This window comes from Equus caballus, chromosome 1 (assembly GCF_041296265.1).
Source record: "Equus caballus isolate H_3958 breed thoroughbred chromosome 1, TB-T2T, whole genome shotgun sequence".
In the NCBI taxonomy this organism is placed as follows: domain Eukaryota; kingdom Metazoa; phylum Chordata; class Mammalia; order Perissodactyla; family Equidae; genus Equus; species Equus caballus.
The window spans coordinates 104,942,005-104,959,891 of NC_091684.1; the positions used below are offsets into that span (position 1 = coordinate 104,942,005).

At 50.8% G+C, this 17,887-nt stretch overlaps 2 protein-coding genes across 12 annotated transcripts; both read right to left on the bottom strand.

Annotated features, from left to right (window-relative positions):
* Window positions 1-504: 504 nt before the first annotated feature.
* NGRN (neugrin, neurite outgrowth associated) lies at window positions 505-5,963 on the bottom strand. Its single transcript, XM_001502846.4, has 3 exons — window positions 5,741-5,963; window positions 5,269-5,379; window positions 505-1,603 (listed from the first exon to the last, which is right to left on the bottom strand). The coding sequence occupies exons 1-3, from the start codon at window positions 5,902-5,904 to the stop codon at window positions 991-993; spliced, it is 888 nt and encodes a 295-aa protein (XP_001502896.1). The 5' UTR covers window positions 5,905-5,963; the 3' UTR covers window positions 505-990.
* Window positions 5,964-6,137: 174 nt separating this feature from the next.
* TTLL13 (tubulin tyrosine ligase like 13) lies at window positions 6,138-16,766 on the bottom strand. Of its 11 annotated transcripts, none has more exons than XM_014733926.3 (15): window positions 16,445-16,766; window positions 15,713-15,983; window positions 15,315-15,355; window positions 14,870-14,988; window positions 13,361-13,491; window positions 12,954-13,110; window positions 12,417-12,560; window positions 11,960-12,045; window positions 11,413-11,644; window positions 10,759-10,943; window positions 9,144-9,329; window positions 8,666-8,846; window positions 8,196-8,375; window positions 7,299-7,617; window positions 6,138-6,915 (listed from the first exon to the last, which is right to left on the bottom strand). In XM_014733926.3, the coding sequence occupies exons 2-15, from the start codon at window positions 15,970-15,972 to the stop codon at window positions 6,659-6,661; spliced, it is 2,478 nt and encodes an 825-aa protein (XP_014589412.1). In that variant the 5' UTR covers window positions 15,973-15,983; window positions 16,445-16,766; the 3' UTR covers window positions 6,138-6,658. The 11 variants fall into 11 exon arrangements, with proteins under 11 accessions (XP_014589412.1, XP_003363641.2, XP_023505554.1 ...); XM_003363593.5 differs by having other exon boundaries at window positions 10,750-10,943; window positions 16,445-16,751; XM_023649786.2 differs by having other exon boundaries at window positions 9,222-9,329; window positions 16,445-16,744.
* Window positions 16,767-17,887: the final 1,121 nt, after the last annotated feature.

The following is a 17,887-nucleotide window of genomic DNA, read 5'->3' on the forward strand; positions in this document are numbered from 1 at the left end:
GAAACTGCATTACATCGAGTGATGATGGCCTGATGTCCAGTTTTTATTTACTTATTTTTAAATTATTTTATTTTTTATTTATTTTTTAAGGAAGATTAGCCCTGAGCTAACTGCTGCCAATCCTCCTCTTTTTGCTGAGGAAGACTGGCCCTGAGCTAACATCCGTGCCCATCTTCCTCTACTTTATATGTGGGACGCCTACCACAGCATGGCTTGCAAAGCGGTGCCATGTCCTCAGCCCGGATCTGAACCGGTGAACCCCGGGCTGCCAAAGAGGAACATGCGAACTTAACCACTGTGCCACCGGGCTGGCCCTAATGTCCAGTTTTCAGCTGTCAAAATCCATTACTGAGCAGGGCGATCTGCACAGAGCTCTTTGTTGGGGATTGATCTGGCCCCATCTCTCTCCCAACGTTTAATGATAAGGGACCCTTTGCCTCTTCCCTTCTCACTCTCCAAGTTCACAGGTAAACCCTCCCATCCCAGAGAGCACCAATCAACACAGACGGCCACATTTTACTTTATTTTGCACATAATGAAAACAATCAACTGACTAAGCAGTTCCAGAACTGTTAGCACTCATTAATCCAAAAGTAAATGAGGTCAGAAGGCAAACTTTTCATTTCCTCCCAAACATATTCCAGGTATCACAGAAACTCCTAACAACACATGCAACACAGGCTGGTTTCAACTTACAGAGAGCCCAAGCAAGAAGGGGGAGCTCCAAAGACCCACATGGGTCAGACAGGAGTAGCGCTCCAGGAAGCTGGGGTCTACCCAGCACATCACTCACCCTGCCCCCACACGCATTTGCCCCGTGAAGTTCACTGCCATTTGTCAGATTCAAATCCAAGCAATTCTTGCCTCCCACATTCCAGGCTCATCATTTCCTCCTATTCCAAGGCAGATAATCCATATGCAGAAACCAGGCAGCTCCAAATCCACTTTTCCTGCTGTTTCACATGGCATCTCCACAAGCCAAGTTCCAGCTCAAATTCTGTACAAGAAGTTCCCATTACTGTCAAAGAACTCTCGCCCCCTCTGCACTACTTTGCTGCTGAAGTTCTGGTCACTGGGCTCCCCTGTCTGGAATTCTCCTAGCTTCTTGTCACTTGGCAATCCGTCACTGTCAGCTCCTCTGGTGCCCTCACGATCACTGGTGGAGTACTTCTGCAGCTCTCTCCGATGACCCAGGGCTGCAGCAACAGGCACAAAGCTCTCCTCCTCCACGACCTGGATTCCTTTATTCCTCCCTTTCTGTTTCCTTGGTCTATTTGTACTGTGAGTGTTTGATTCTATCACTTTCAAAGAGGTGCTGTCACCCTGGCCTTTGGATGAGGCTTCGCCCCTTGGCATCAGCAAAGGGCCTGACACAGAGTGGCCTGCAGAAAGCAGCTTTGAGGTCTCCCCAGAGCCAGGGAGCTGCCGGAGGGAGTGGGCAAGCCCAGCTTTCTTAAGGACTTTTTGATCCTGCTTCAGTTTCTGCTCCAATGTGGGTACAAACTTGCTTTTTAAAACCCTTCGGATAACATCAGTGCTGACATCAAAGCCTTCAGCCAACCTGGGAACTGACCAGGACTCTGCAAATTCCTTATGTAAATACCTGTGGAAAAAAGGAGCAGGTTTTCAAATTGTGAAGAAGTCTCCTATCAGAATAGCTAAATGATAATACTAGTGATGAATATGTGAAAAGAACAGGGCTTGGGAAAACTGCAAACATAGTCTCTATCTCGTGCCACTAAATGGCTGTGTTCCATTCCTGTGTGCCGTCAGCAACACCAAACCACTGTTCATCAGGTCACTTATTTCAGAGCAATTGAAATTCCTCCCACTGCACACTGCGCCCAAGTTAGATCCTGGGATGCATGAAGACTGTCCTTCCCACCACAATCTGGTGACGGAGACAGGTACATTAACATATTATAACACTGTGCCAAGAGTTACAGCAGAGGATGCTGTGACAGTACCCAGGAGGGAGACCCAGGGACAGGCTATCACAACACTTGCACCATGGCCCAGGAACTGTTCAAGAAGTCCACACTAGAGCTGGTCTGCAAGGATGAAAAGGAGTAATAAGCTGGCAGAGAGGAGGAGAGGAAGAGATCAAAGGTATTGACAATAGAGTGAGCAGCATGTGCAGTGCAGAAGCACATCACCTTTGCTAGGAACAGCTGTACTTCTCTGACAGTGAGGACAGGAGCAAGATCACGTCAAGCTTAGGATTCTGGAGTTTATCCCAAAGCAACAGTGGACCAAGGAACGATTTTAACCAGTGGAACGCCATCAGCAAATTTTCATTCTGAAGTTCAATGCAATGGTAGTTTTCAGTGGCAAGGCTAGAGGTGGAAAGACAGGGCAAGAGGCTGTCATAGTCATCCAGGCAGTCTGAAATGAGCGGCAATGAGAGCAGAGGAGGGAACAAACTTGAGAAATATTTTAGGAAGGCCTGATGGTAGAACTTGGTAAGAGACTAATATTAGGGGATGAAGGAGGTCAAGATTCTGGATTTTGGTTTGGTGATTGGTGGGACCATTCAGAGTTATAGCAAAAATAGCAGCAGAATCAAGTTATCCAGGAACAAGGATGAATTCCATTTTGTACACGTTGAGTTTGGGGAACCTGTGTGACATCCAAACAGAGACGTCTAGGAGCCAGCCCGGTGGCACAGTGGTTAAGTTCGCACATTTTGCTTCTCGGACGCCCGGGATTCGCCGGTTCAGGTCCCGGGTGCGCACATGGCACCGCTTGGCACGCCATGCTGCGGCAGGCATGCCACGTATAAAGTAGAGGAAGATAGGCATGGATGTTAGCTCAGGGCCAGTCTTCCTCAGCAAAAAGAGGAGGATTGGCAGCAGTTAGCTCAGGGCTAATCTTCCTCAAAAAACAAAACAAAACAAACAAACAAAAAGAGAGACGTCTAGAGCACAGATGAATATAGAGTTCAGAAGAAAAACATGGACTGGAGATGACAGACCTGGAAGTCGTAAGCCAACAGCAGGGGTGGTTAAAGCCAGGTGAGCGGCTGGCATCAGGCAGGGAAATATGCAGGGAGATAAGACAATGAAGGACGAAGGACACTACTCTAAAAAACAGCAATACTTAAGATACAGAAGGAAGACGGGGGTGCCCAGGAAGAAAACTGAGAAAAGGGGTCCTAGAAACAGACGTGAGTGGTCCCCTGCGTCACGGGAGAAGAATTTCAAGAAAGGAGACTATAAGGTCAAATGCTGCAGGAATGTTAGGGAGGCTAAAGACTAGAGCGTCAGTTATGCCTAGCACTGGGGAAGTCACAGATGGATTTGTGGAGAAGTTTCATTGTAGTGATCAAAAAACAAACAAACGAGGGTGGACAGCCAGGGAGCCAGCTGGGAACAAAAGGATGAGGGAGAACCTTAAGTTGACAGATGCAGGTCCCTCAGGAATTAGGCAGGGATTTGACCTAGAGCACACAGAGGATTGGCCCTAGACAAGTGAAGGGCTGCCAGTTCCTGAGATGCGGAGTAAAAGATTGAGAATGAAGGCAAGGAGGAAGACAGAGAAGCCTCAGAGGGTTCTTACCTAACAGCCTGTTTTCTCTTTGAAGTAAAAGGATATTCACTGACCACAAAAGGAGAGGTGACAGGTAGGAAGCTGGAAGGTTTGAAAAAGCTATTGTTCAAGACAGGAGAGGACGGTGACAAGAGAGAGGTGCTACAGGCTCACAAAACCAGCTCGACAAAATCCCCTTTATTCTAAGTCTCAATTCCAGAGTCATTCTGATGGGAATGGAAAACGGTGCATAACCTATGGAGGGCTATTTAGCAATATTTATCCAAATGCAAATCCATTTGCCCTCAGACCCAGCAACACTACTTCAGGGAATGTATACAACAAATAAATACACCTGGCAAATATGTGGAATGATGTGTATACAAAACCATTCACTAGAGCACAATTTGTGATAACAGGTCAATGGAAACAACCCAAGTACTCATCGTAAAAGATAAACTAGGATTTACTACAACTCCTATAAAAAAGAATGAGATGCTTTCTCTTTTAAAGTAGAAAGACCTGTAGAATACATGAAGTGAAAAAAGAAAAATGTACAACAGCATTTACAGTATTCTACCGTTTGTGATTAAGGACGTGAAAACAAAAATCTATATTCATATTTGGTCCTTTTTGCATAATGAAACCTGGAAAAAGGCACAAAAAACTATTAAAAATAGTACCTACACGAGACTGGCTGGGATTAATACTTCTCAATGTGTACACCACCTTATACCGTTCTAATTTTGAACCATATGTAATGTATTATCAAAACAAAAAAATTTTTTTACAGGGTCTCCTTAAGGTTTTCTAAGATACGGATCCTCTCTTCAGAGAAGTGTACATAACCACGGAAGCCCCCATCCCTGGACCTTAGATTAAGAATATCATGATCCAGACAAATACTGCATGATTTCACTCATATGTGGAAGATAACAAATAGATGGATAAAGAGAACAAATTAGCGGTTACCAGACGGGAAGGGCGTTTGGGGGTGGGCGAAAGCGATAAAGGGGCACATATGTATGGTGATAGATAAAAATTAAACTACTGGGGGGCCGGCCCCATGGCTGAGTGGTTAAGTTCGCAGGGCTTCCGCACCCCAGCGTTTTGCTGGTTCGGATCCTGGACGATAACATGGCACCGCTCATCAAGCCATGCTGAGGCGGAGTCCCACATACCACAACCAGAAAGATCTACAACTAGAGTATACAGCTATGTACCAGGGGGCTTTGGGGAGAAGAAGAAGAAGAAAAATAGAAGATTGGCAACATATGTTTGCTCAGGTGCCAATCTTTAAAAAAAAAAAAAATTAGACTACTAGGGGTGAGCACGATGAGGTGTATTCAGAAATTGAAAACAATAACGTATACTTGAAATCACACAATGTTATAAACCATTATGATCTCAATAAAATTACTTGGAAAAAAATGCCAAAAAAAATAAGATAAATAAAAACGTAAAAAACCAAAGAAGATCATGATCCACTATATTTTACGGGTTAAACGTCTGATACCTGCAATTTACTATTTTAAAATTTCAGCAAAAATGAACCAACTATGTCACCTTAAAAACTATTAAATCTAGATGATGGCCTTACAGACGTTCGTTATATTACTATACTTTTCTTTTCGAAATCGTAAGCGATAAAAAAAGTAAAACAAAACGGAGAAACAACGCTCTAGGCCCCAGGATGCTTCACTTCTCCTCACAGCAGAACCAAACCACCCCGGGTCTTACCTGATCTGCTTCATGGCTTCCCAGGTCAGGGTCCTGGGCGGGGCACCCGGTGCCTCCATTTGCCTCCGAATTTTCTGGAACCGGGCGGCTTTCTTCTGTCGTTTCAGGGTGCTGGAGGAGAGAACCAACGGCTGGAGCCATGCGTGGGAGGCAGACGGGTGGCTGAAGAGCCTCAGGCTAAGTCACGGAGCGCCCAGCCCCCTGCTCTTTGACCTGCTCGCTGCACCGCCCCAGAATCCTAACACCTGAACGGCGACAGCCCGTAAGCACGCTGAACTTTCTAAACGGGGGATGAAACACGTCACTGGTGAAGGGACCCGCACACCTGCCCCTGCGCCCCTGACAACGGCTAAGAAACAAGGGCCGCGCGCGGCTGGTGCGGCGGCAGGACGCCCGGCGCCAAGGGGCGCGGCCTGGAGCGCCGGGGCGCGAAACCCTGCTTCAGGCCGAGGGCCCAGGAGGGAGCCGGTACCTCTCCACCTCCTGCAGCTCCCGCTCCTCCGGCTCCCAGTCGGAATCGGGGTCCGGCTCGCGGCCCACGGAGCCCGGGCCCGCCACCCCCCGGGTCGCGAACCCACAGCGAGCGACGGCAGCACGGACACGTCCGCCCAGCAACAAGCTAAGAACCAACGCCATGTCGACAAATAGCCCTCAGAAGGCCAAAGCGCGACGGCGCCGGAAGCTGGGGGGCGGGGCCGGAAGTGGGAGGGGCGCGAAGGAAGTAGACGTCGCACGTCTTTTCCCGCTTCCGGCCGAGGGCGGGACATCCGGGCTTGACCCGCCCCCCGCCGCCCGCCCTTCCCGGATGTCACTGTGAAGGGGCTTCCCTGAAACGGGAGGACCGCAATGAGGGAGAGGACGCTCCTGCAAAACGGCATAAACTTTAATGAAAAGACGGGTTCAGCTGCCAAGAGCCGCCCCTCCGTCCCAACGGCCTCCCAGGCCGGCCTGTCTCCACCACGGCGGCGGGAAGGACGTCCCCTCGGCGGTCCTCCGACGGCTACAGCCCGGTGCCTCGGGCACTCGGCTTCTCCGGGAAAGGGGCTCCTGGCCGCCGGCGTGGCGACCAGACCCGGGCCGCACCCGGGGTTCAGACCCATCACCCAGCGGGAAATCCAAGCCAAAGTTTGAAGGGCGAAGACGAGCGCCCGGCCGGCCCTGGTTCCTCTTCATCTTTTAGTCTTTACCGATCCAAAAATAATCTTAGGGTATTGAGGAATTGTCGGTGTCTTTGCATTTTGCCTTAGGCAGACAGGGTTCCTGGCCAGAGCTCTTCAAACTGCAGCTTGGTGGCAGTCTTTCATTTAGCAAAGATTGGAGGCCCTTTGCCCCTGTGGAATCCTCGGGGATTTCTCCAGGACAGGTTGAGCACTGGGCTGGCTTCCTGCATTTACCTGTGGTGGATGATGTCGAGGAGTGCAGTGGTGCGCTGCAGCAGCGGGGCGGAGGCAGGGCAGAGGGGCAGGTCCCGGGCATTGGCTGCTCTGGGTTCAGAGTCTGCCATGGAGGGCAAGGTGCGTTCAGGCCATGAGCCACTTGCCACTCTTTCTGGTTGCAGAAGATAGCCCTGCTTCGGGGTCAAAGAGGATGGCACTGATCCCGCCAGGGCTCGGTTTATGGCTTCTAGCCTTCTGCTGGCTTGGCCTTCTGCAGTGGAAACATGGGTGCCCCGGAGTTGGTACTCACGGAAGAGATTTGCTCACCTCTTTCCCAACCTTTGCCAATTACCAACACAGGGCAGTGGCATGCCATGCTTCCCTCCAGCGTGTTTACCACACTGTTGTGATTGCTGTGTTTACTTGTCCCTTTCCCTGTTAACCGTGTGTCGAGTGCTGGGACTGTATTTCTGCCATTTCTGTCACCAGGGTCTAGTACATAGAAGGAGGTAAATAAATGGGTCCTCTATCCCCCCACCCCTTCCCACACTTGCTGGAAGTGCCATATTATATTCGGGGAGCATCCCAGCTGTAATATTAGCCAGGGGGAATTTACACAAGTCAGAGGGACCGAAGCCAGTTTTGCATACTTACGCCTAGTTAGCCTGACTCTGGCGCTGGGAAAATAGCGCCTTCCAGATTTCTTCACTGACAATGAACAAGGGCCGATGGTTGCTGGATCTCTTATCCAGTTGAAGTTCTTGGGCTGTAGATGGCACTGGGAATGATGTGGAACTGCAGCATTCATGCTTGACAGTGGCCCTAAGATCCTGGGGATCAATTCGTGGGGCCGAACTGGATGCAGGAAATGAGGAGGGCCCTGCTCTTTGGTGACCCTTCTCAGGAGGACCAATGGGACCAGATTCACAGAATGCAGTTCTTGACTGCCCAGCCCGTCCTGGTGAAATCTAGGCTAGAGGAGAAGAGCAGCCCCTTACCACATTTTTTGTGAGGCTGGATGGAGTGGTGTAAGACATAGGTAATGGAAAAATCTAGACCATAGCCACTATTTAACTGTTACTCCGTTGGGGCTCAACAAAAACAGGGGACCCAACAGGTCTGCTCCTAGCCCAGGGAATAGTGAATGCGGCAGCTGTTTTGTTGGCCCAAGACTGTTTACTCATATCCTGTTAGAGCCACGGCACTGGCAGTGCTAGGGAGAGATTACACAGAGGCCATTGAGGGTGGTGGCCTTGTTATTTGTCAGTCACGAGTTTGGAGTTATTGTAAGACAGGAATACAGAGAACAAGTCTCTTGTAAGTGAGAAGGCTGGGAGCTGCACTTTGCTGGATGTCATTACTAAGAACAAGGGAGCTTGGGAACAGATGCAAAAGGAACCAACAGACCTTTTCCCAAGGCCCAGCATACACCACCTTCCCAGGCTCCACTGCCAGATACCATCACATTAGCCTCCTGTGCTGCGGCCACCACCTTGTATTGGTACAGCCCTTGTTCCCTTGTTCTGTGAGAGGCTGCGTAGGGACGCTCACCCAATACTCATGAAGTTTTCTCTGGCCCCGTTGGGTAGGGTGCAGCATGCGGGTGAGCTGCTCTACAATACCCAGGCTACGGATGAGATTCTCCCTTTGTAGCAGGGCCTTCATCCGCTCCAGCTCCTCCTCTTCCACAATATCTTGGGGCTGCATGGTGTCCAGGTGTACTGGTAGCAGCTACAAGGTATGTGAGAGATGAATGGAAGCTCTCCTAGGATCAATCCCAAACCACCAACAAGGATGACTGCGGGTCTCCTGCCCCCTCTACCTCCATCCTTTCCCTGACTCTAGTGGAAGGGTCCCTTTGCTATCCATTCTCTCACCTCCTCTTCCAAAAGGTCAGATTCAAGGTACTCATTAGGAACTCCTCTCTGCCGTGCAAGAGGAGAGGACAGCAGAGATTCCCTTCTCTAGTAGTCCCAACCCATTTTCCTGCAGAAAGGCAAAAGCCACAAAAGCCCTGACACCTCTTTCTCCTGGTTCTGGATGCTGTAAGCCAAGTGGGTAGAAACGCCCCGGAGCCTGGGCCTGGGCCGGCTCTTCTCACCGGCTGATTCACCCTGGTTCTGGTCTTTGTTTTCCTTTCGCCTCTTACTGCCCAAGGTCTCCTGCTGTTCCTGCTTCAGGCGGATCTCTTCCAGTTGTTGCCTGACAAGACACAGCAGCTTCAGACACTGGAGAAATTGTTTGGGGGAGAAGGGGAGAAAGAAGAAATGGGGCTGGGGAAAGAGTAGGAAATTATGATCTGTTTTGGGGACTGATGGGAGAGGAAGGAGGGGGAAGATGGGAAACCTACTAAACTGAGTCATTAAGAATCTGATAGAATTGATAACTCCACTGCACTTTCCTCAAGTGTTGGGCTTCCTCTCCACCCTGCTGGGGAGCAATTCAGCTTCAGGAGTTGCCTCCACCCGCATGGACAGAGGAGAGTGCAGGGCAAGCTACCTGGCACACTCCTCTCTGGCCTTGGAAGCAGCAGTCTCCTGGAAGAGGGAGCCATTGTGTTTGAAGAAGGGTGCATACTTCTCCGTGTCCGGCCCAGGGTAGATCCGCCGGTATCCCCCAAGGTGGGTATCCTCATAGTGTTCCTGGTCCAGCATCGCTACATGGGATGATTCAGTTTGTTCTCGCCTATGGAAACCCAGGTCAGCGTGTGTGAGGGGAGGACTGTGAGGAGGGACAGGAGGGCTGGCTAAGGCTTTAAGAACCTCCCGCCAGCTTCCTGGCCTTTTGGGCCCCTGCCCTTGTGAAAGCTGCCAAGCCCATCTGTGGCCAGTCCCACCTGTGCATAGACATGAAAATAGGCTTGACTTCCAGAAACCTAGTTTTCATCTTAAGGGCTGGGGGGTCCACTCGTAAGCTAGCATTCCAAGTTATCATAATCTGTTAGGTTTCTGATTATAAAGTAACATATGTTAATTACAGAAAAATTTAGAAGAGCAAAAAGCTGAAACCTTCCCTAATCTTGCTATGCAGTCAGCACGGTGGCTATGAGCAGGGTCTCCTGGGTGGGACCTCCTGAGTTGGGATCCTGGCTCTGCTACTCACTACCTTACTCTTTCTTTATTCCTGCCTTTCTTGTTTTAGATGAAAATGAGGTCATACAACAACATTTTAAATGGGTATCTAGTATTCTAGTGTATGACTGTACTTTTGTTTATTAAGTCCAGTAGTTTTCAACCTTTCTTCCCCATTGAAAGACATGATACATAACAGCCACGTGCACGATCCTATCTCGTGGGAATCTCCAGGGTATTTACAGTTCTACTTCACCTCCATTTGCACAAACATTTGAGTGCGTACTGTGTGCCAGGCCCTCAAGATATCATGGCGGATCAAATACACACTGGCCTGGCGTATTGCATTGCAAATGGAGAAGAGGGATGTGATTATAGGAATAATCCTAAATCTACTCCAATTCATTTTTATGTATCATTAACAAATTGTAATTTAGTGTCACAAGAAACGACCATATTTGGGACCCATCTTACAATTAAAACAACAGTAAGTAAACAATGTTGATTTCAACAATCCTCTATTATTGAATGACTAAACTTTTTTCTGTGTTTCATTTTATAAACTTTCTTAGCAAATGGTTTCTAGAGGAGCTTTGTTTAAAAGAAAAACCAGCTAATCAAACCACATAAAGCTCTTTATGTGCTGATATGAAATAGCTCTAAGATACATTGCTAAGTGGGATGCACAGAGTATGAAATTTATGCTACTGTCTGGGTAGATAAAAGGAGAAAAAAATTTGTATGAGTACACATGTATTAACTATTTGTGAACGTATACACATGGCCCTAGGAACATTGACTGGCTCCAGAGAGGAAAACTGAGTAGCTGGAGAAGGGTAGGAGAGACGCTATTCACTGTATCTTTTGAATTTTGAACATATTATCTATGATATGTGACATTTTATCTATGCAGAAAAGATGTTTTTAAGAGCTCATCAGCCCCAGGCTGCCTTCTCCATCCAGAGGAGGACTTTCATTCTCAGGAAAGTGATAACAAAGAAGACAAGTTGCGCAACTAAACACACATCAGACACCTGGAGCACCTGGCTTCTCGTGGCTGTTGATGGCACTGAAAAAGCCGCTCCTTGACTCGCCGCTTGTCCTCCTCTATCACCTTCCTTTTGTCACAGCCCCGGAGGTTGACAAGGGTCATGGCATCACAGAGAAGTGCATCCTTCACTTCTCGATCAAGCCGTGAGTCCGTGGTGAAGCTTGGAGAGTGGTTTACCTGCCAGGAGGAGTCATTATCCACCCCCTTCCTGGACACCTGAGCAGGTGGTGGTCTCAGCAGAGTACCTGGAGGGTCTAGGAGAGACATCCCCCTCCAGAGGCCTCAGTCAAGGAGGCTGGATGTTCTGACATCCAAGGCCACAGACTCTGCCACAGAGATCGCTCCCATGCACAGGCTGGCGAGAGCAAACCAGCCAGCCTGACTCTACAGAGAGTGTCCTTAAAGGCAAGGCTTAGGTGAAGAGCACTTGGGATCCAAAACCTGGATTCCTGAGTGGAGGCCAGAGACCACCAGGATTTGACTCAGCAGGTCAAAAGTGTAGAAATCATATGCCTTCTGTCGGTTCCCACCCATCCCAGTGCTGCCGCGTCCCCCATTCTCTGCCTCAGTGCACTCCTACCCCAGGTGTCCTGTTCAGGAAGGCCTCTGGACCTTGGTTACGCAAAGCCCAGGAGATAATCCTCACCTCCAGCAGCCAGGGCTTCAGCTTGTGGTCCAGCAAGATGTCAAAACCAAGGATCTCAAAACAGGCACATGTACCTCCACTCAGGTATTGGGGAAAACAGGTTCGGTAGTTGTGGCGAAGAACAGAATGGGCCGGGATGATGGTTTTGATGATGATGTCCTCGATGTCCCCCCACAGCTCTCGGGGGTCGTAGCTGTGCTCTCGCAGCCAGGCATTGAGTGTCGACAGCTTCCTGTGAGGCCCAGTGCTCAGAGGAAGACCAGTTTCTGTGCCAGTGGGGACGGGCTGCAGGAGACTCCCTAATACTAACCCCAATTCCCTGCCAGGGCTCCTTGTGCTTTAAAGGGCTGTGAGCAGCGTGGAGCAGGGCCTAGTCATCAGGGTGGGGTGTGGGGCTACACTTAGAGGTCAGGCACAGAACAAGGGTCGGTCTGTAAAGCTTGAGTTTTCCTGAGCAATTAGCATCCCAAGAACCAGCTCGCTTTCATGGGCTGCTGAGACTGGGGCTAAGGGGAGAAGAATTAGGAGAAAACAGAGTAGAGAGTACCTCTTACTGCCCACAGCATCGTCCCGGACAAAATTCTCGTTGTGTTTGTTGATAGCATAGTTGGTCAGGTGCATGCAGACATCATCCTGGGAAGAGATGGCCCTGTGGTCTCAGACTGCTTCCATGCAGCTCTCCAGCACTTCCCTGGCTTTGGATTACCCACCCCTCCCCAGGACTGCTTGTCTCCTGTCCCTCTTCACTGGAGGACTGTCCTGTGAGCTCCTGGGGAAGAGGGTGTGCCATTCCTCCAGGGATGACCTTCCGCAGTCACCACCCACCAATGCTGTTCCCCCAGCCAGGGGCTGAGGCGCTTACTGGCTTCATTCCCTATTCACAGGTGACAGGCTAGCTGTGTGACAAGCCTCTCTGCCTGCTTTCCCCATAGACCCTCAGCCTCATGGCAGTGGAGGAGAAGAGGGTGCCGCCCTGCCCCCAGGGCCGCTGGCTGGGCCCTTACCAGGTTGCTGTGGCTGGGCTCCACATAGGGCATGGTGGCAAAGCGGGCCAGGCCCTCCTCATACATGAAGATCCGAAGTGGGTCACAGGATGTGATCAGGACATAGATTCGCATATCAAACTTGAAGCCATCAATGAGGAAGGGCTGAGGGCACGCAAACCCGCCAGGGAGAAATAATGACACTTTTGAAGTGCTTACTATGTACCACGCACTATTCTAGGTGCTTCAAATACATAATAACTCATTTAATTTTCACAATAACCGTATAAAGTAGTTACTGTTATTATTCCCATTAACAAGTGAGAACACTGAGGCACAGAAAGGGTAAGAAATTTGCTCAAAATCACACATCTAGGAAATGGAAAAACTCAGATTCAAACCCAGGCAGGCTGGCTTGGACCCATGACTCCATGCTGCCTGCAGGGTAACGGGACATCGGAAGGGCAGAAACCTAACACTGGCCTCCTCCCCGGCTTCGGGAGAGACGAGGCCCCCGGTGCTGGCTGAGGGGCCTGGCGGTCCTGAGGCGCCCTTCACCTTGGAGATGTATTGCTGGCAGATCATGTGCTCTCCTGGCTTGATCTCCCGGGGGTTTCGGGTGATGAAGATGCCACGTCCCTGACAGCCACTGTCTGGCTTGCAGATATAAGCGCGAGTTTTTCGCTGACGACCGTAGGACTGGAAGTCCCCATAGCTGTGTGTAGAGAGGGGCTGGTCAGAAGGTTTCTGTGCATCACGGCTAGCCCACGGCCCTGTCGGGTGTTCCCTGCCATCCAGTCCGTGCTCTTCCTGGAGCACTCAGTCTCAGAGCTACTTTGCTTTGACCCAGCTGAAACGGTCCTTCCCCTTCCGTCCTCCTGAGAGGTTCTAGGCCATGAGGCCGGAGTCTGGAGGGAACTCCTTCCTTCCCCAGTACCTCAGCCTGGGGAGCCAGGCTCACTCACTCTGCAGGGAGGCACCAGGTGCGGGGGAAGATGTTGTACTCAGTAGGATAGAGTTTCTGCATGCGGTTGAGGTTCCGAGCCAGCAGATCTTTGCGGCAGATTTCTGTCATGCCAGGGAAGTGGTTGATTTTCTGAAACACAGCCAGTTGGTTATACTACCCCACAGAGCAAGCAGCAGTTCCTGGGGCCTGGGACTCCCAGGAGGCAGTGGAGAAGGACTGGGAAGGTCAAGGTAGAAGTCACAGTGGAGGTAAACACTGTACCTAGCACCCCAGGGGAGAAAAGGAAGGTTACCTAAGACCGGTGAGACCCCTGCCTGGCCTTTCCCCAAAACACACATGCGCACCGAGGCTAGGGGCAGTGAGAAGGCCAGCCAGGACCTTGGGCCTTCTAGCCACCTTATAAGATCCCTCAGACCACCAGGGGCTAGTCCTATCAGAATAATTGGTACGTGATAGCACAAAGCAAATGAGAAAACCTTTCCCAAAAGAGAAGAGAAAATAAGGAACCAGCCCCAGGGAATGCACGACCACGGCACCCTCAAAGGGCATGGCATTGCCCTGCAGCCTGCTGGAAACCCCCACTGCTCTGTCCTCAGCACGGGGAGGCAGCATCTCAGGATGGGTCAGTGCTCTCTCACTGGCTTTCTCACTCGCTAGCTCTGTGAAGTTGGTATTTCTGAGCCTTGGTGTCTTCTTAACAAAGGAGTATCCACCACTCAGCGTTGTTTTTGAGGATTTAATGAGGTAAGAATGTAAATGCACTTAACACAGTGTCTGACATACAGCAAGCCCTCAATCAATGCTGTTAATTATTGTTACCCTCATCTTACAAGTGCTCCATGCATGCCCCTTCTTTGGGGCTTCTTGAGTGCTTCTAGCTCTCTCTCTCTGTCTCTTTCTGGCTGTTGTCCCATGACTTGTTGTGGGACAGGTTATAGTCTCCTCAACTCCCTTCGTAGCTTCCCCTCAAAATAACCTTGCAGACCCTTTTTAATTATTTTATTGCTAACCACCACAAAGACCCAGTTAGAGAATAACAAAAATACCATGGAGAAGTTTGGTTTGTCTTGTGGACCCTGGTCCATCTTTCTTGCTGCCATGCAGGACCCCACACTGACTCCTCATGAGTGTGGGGTGCTAGGCTAGGCAGCTTAGAAGGCTGGATCATTCAGCTCGCTCTGCTGTTAGCTCCAAAGCTGCCTCTCAGCCTTTCCCCTAAGATGGACTCACATGCCCTGGAGGGGGCCAGCCGGGCACATGTGCCTCAAGGCAAACAGCAAATATTGAGATAGGATGTGCCCAGCAGACACTCCTTCAGATAAGAGAAGTTCCAGAGACCCAAGAGGAGAATATTTCCATCGGAGCAGAAGACCCTGGCCATGGCGTTTCCTGCTCTGCACAGGGGTATAGCCACACAGGGCAGCAGCCTCGGGTGCCTGGGCAGAAGGGTGGGAGTAGTCATTCTGAGGCCACAGCCCCTTTAGGATCTTGGGCCAGGAGGTTGTACCTGAAACCTCTTCATCTCCATGACTCGTTCCAGTGAGACAGAGCAGTCTGTCCAGTACACGGTCCACTCTTCGTCCTCCCCCACTTCCTTCAGGCCACACATTTGGGCTGCCCGACGCACTGTGGAGAAAGGGAAGCCAGTGATGCAGCTTGACGAGAAAGACGGTTCTTAGCTCTGCAGTTTAACTACCACGTGACAATTCCAAGTTCATGAGGCTGTTGGGGCCCTTCCAAAATCTGTGACAAACTCCTACCCTCCCACTAAGGTAACTGGAACAGTGATGTCTCAATTGCCAGTAGCTGAGCCAAGGGGCTCAGTGCAGGTGACAGGCCAGCCTAACCAGATCCAGGGGGATGGGAACCCGATTGGAGGACCATCCCCAGAGGAAAAACAACAGCTGTAGGCGCCCTCTTATGCAGTGGTGTGTGATGAGCCAGGCACTTACCACTGTCATACTTGCAGTTGGTCAGGTTGATGGCCAGGGGTCTGGAATGGAGGAATAGCAGAAATCAGACAGAGTGGGAGAGGACAGACCCTGGGCTGCGGGGCACCCAAATGAAGAGATAACCAACAAATTCATAATACAACTCGTTTTCTCTAGAAACCACTAAAGGAAAGACCAGGATGATATAAATGTGCTGAAATTCCAAATTAACCCAACCCAAAGGGTTCTGAATTTTGTTTGCTTTTGGCTTACCAAAAGGTTAGTGATGCTCCCGTAATCCCTGTCCTCTTTTGCAGACTAAAGGGAAGACTTGGATCCCAGCACCCCAAACTGCTGCAGGGAAGCCAGGGGGTGACTCTCTGGAGATGGGCAAGTGAGGGGGTCCAGGGAACGGTTACCTGCGTTTCCGCCTTCTCTTTCTCTTTCCAACTTCTAAGTCATCTGTGTCATTCGGAGCAATGATTTTCTTGGGAATTTTCTTGGCTACAATGGATAGGGGCACTCCATTCCCAAATGGCTTGCAGTCAGCCTTTGAGAGTGCCCGCTGAGAAGGGTTAGAAGGGATGGCAGCTTCCCCTTTAACACGCTCCTCCTCTGATTCCTCTTCTTCAGCATACTCTTCCTCTGACTCACTGGTCTTACAGGTCCTTGGCTCCATCCTCTTAGATTCTGAGGGAAGAGGACGGGAGTGAAATATATATCAGACCTCCCTCCAGGCCTGCAGGAATCCACCCAAGGGACTTTCACGGTGTTATCCTTCAGAGGAGGATAATCCCACTGCAGAATGGGATGTTTCCAAGTAGGTAATGGGGGCCGTGGTCAATGAGATGTTGGATTCTCTGACAAGCCCCAGTCATCCAAGATCACTCCATACAACCCACTGGGGTGCATGCAGGAGCTGAACAGAGCCGGCAGGGACCATGACCATAGCTTTTTTGTTTTTGAATGGGATGGGGGATGGCTGGGAGCACTGCGGGGACCTTCGCTTTTCAGATACAGTCCCTTAGGCTGGCCTTTTCCCTGTCCCATGACTCAGTTTCTCCATGTGTACACACTGGGGCCAGGCACCGGTGGCTAAGACCCCTTGGGCTCTAACGGCGGAGGAGGAGTCTCCGGCGGACACTGCCCACCCGAGGTTCCGAGGAGCGCGGAGGGGCTGCTGGGTTCGCCTCTAGCGGCCCGGGGCTCGACTCAGCTGGCCGCTCACGTCCGCCCTTCGCCCGCCTCCTGCTCCTTCTCGGGCGTTGCTGGGGCTCGGGGACCGCCTCCTTGTTCCACAGGACTGGCTGTCCCCGCCGATCGCGAGGGGGAGCCCGCTCCCCCCGCGCCCCCCCCGGGGTTCACTCCTAGCTGGGCGATCCCGGCGGCGGCGGCGCCTCCTTTCGCTAGCCGGCAGCCGCCGCCGCCGCCGTCGCCATGGACACGAGGGCGGCCCCCATTGGAGAAGCGTTCTGGGGGCGGGGCCTCCAGGGGCCACGCCCACTTGGGCGCCGGCCAAGGCCATCTTGAGGGGGACCCTGAAACGTTTCTCAATGGGGCCAGCGGTGGGAGCCCCGTGCGGCCCGCAGCCCCGGAGGCGGGGTTCAGGCTGCAGCGGACAGGGTGCATGATGGGACTTGTAGTCCCGCTCTGACGCCGGTGGGCACAAGCCCTACCCTCATCCTTCCTTGAACCCGCAGATCAAGCCCGGAATTTGGCCAACTCTGTGTTCCGGACAAATATCTGCTTGCCTTTTTTTTTTAGCAACCATACCTTGAGCACAGCCCCTGCACTCGGAATAGCCGTGCTTAGGACGCGTGTCCTGGAGGCGCTCACCCAGGTGGGCCGCGGCGGCTCCATTGACTGAGGAATAGCAGGAGCGCCGCATCAGACTGCTCCTGCGCTCTCGCCTCTTCTTCCTGACGTCCATCCACTTTGTCTGGCTTCTGATCGCCACCTCCACCAAACTCAGCCCAACCTGTCACCTTAAAAGTACCATGTGGCTCAATCTAGGGGACACTTAAAAATTTTCCCTCCTTTAAAAAGACATGGACATTTTCTGATTCATAGACTTCTTGATCTTTCTTCAGCATGACACTCTCGATTACCTCCTCCTTGAAATGCTTCGGAGTCTCTTGGCTCCTAGGACACTCATTTTTCCTCACTGTTTTGACAAATATTTAGTGTTCCAGGCACTGTTCTAGGACCTGAACCATCATTTTTTTGCCTGCATTGCCACCATTCAGCAACCTCTTAATTGGACTCCCTGATTCTGTTCTTCTCTTCACCCATCTATCCATCCATCCGTTGCAGCTTACACTCTTCCTAAAATGCAAATGTTACTCCCCCACTTAAAACTCTTCAAGGTTTTCCATTAGATCAAGTCCAAAACCCCTTAGTACATGAGACACTCCATCAAAAAGCAAGCAGAGGTGGAGAGGCTCTGGACCCCATCAGCCCTTCCCATTGTGCTCAAAGCCCAGGGCTCTGAGAACAAAGGGTCCCCTAAGTGTTTCATACTCAAGCTTAGAAAAGCTTCCATCTAAATTCTCTTCTTGGTGATTCATAGAGTATATAAATGGCCGAGAAGTACC

Excerpts from the sequence above, each read along its gene's own strand:
- NGRN (XM_001502846.4), bottom strand. The coding sequence starts at position 5,904 with ATGGCGTTGGTTCTTAGCTTGTTGCTGGGCGGACGTGTCCGTGCTGCC. Across the intron at positions 5,380-5,740 it reads GAGCTGCAGGAGGTGGAGAG|CACCCTGAAACGACAGAAGA; the intron begins GTACCGGCTCCC and ends TCTCTCCTCCAG. Across the intron at positions 1,604-5,268 it reads GAAGCCATGAAGCAGATCAG|GTATTTACATAAGGAATTTG; the intron begins GTAAGACCCGGG and ends TTTTTTCCACAG.
- TTLL13 (XM_003363593.5), bottom strand. The coding sequence starts at position 15,972 with ATGGAGCCAAGGACCTGTAAGACCAGTGAGTCAGAGGAAGAGTATGCT. Across the intron at positions 10,944-11,412 it reads TGAAGCCCTGGCTGCTGGAG|GTAAACCACTCTCCAAGCTT; the intron begins GTGAGGATTATC and ends TCCTCCTGGCAG. Across the intron at positions 6,916-7,298 it reads CAGAGTCAGGCTAACTAGGC|AAGGCCAAGCCAGCAGAAGG; the intron begins GTAAGTATGCAA and ends TTTCCACTGCAG.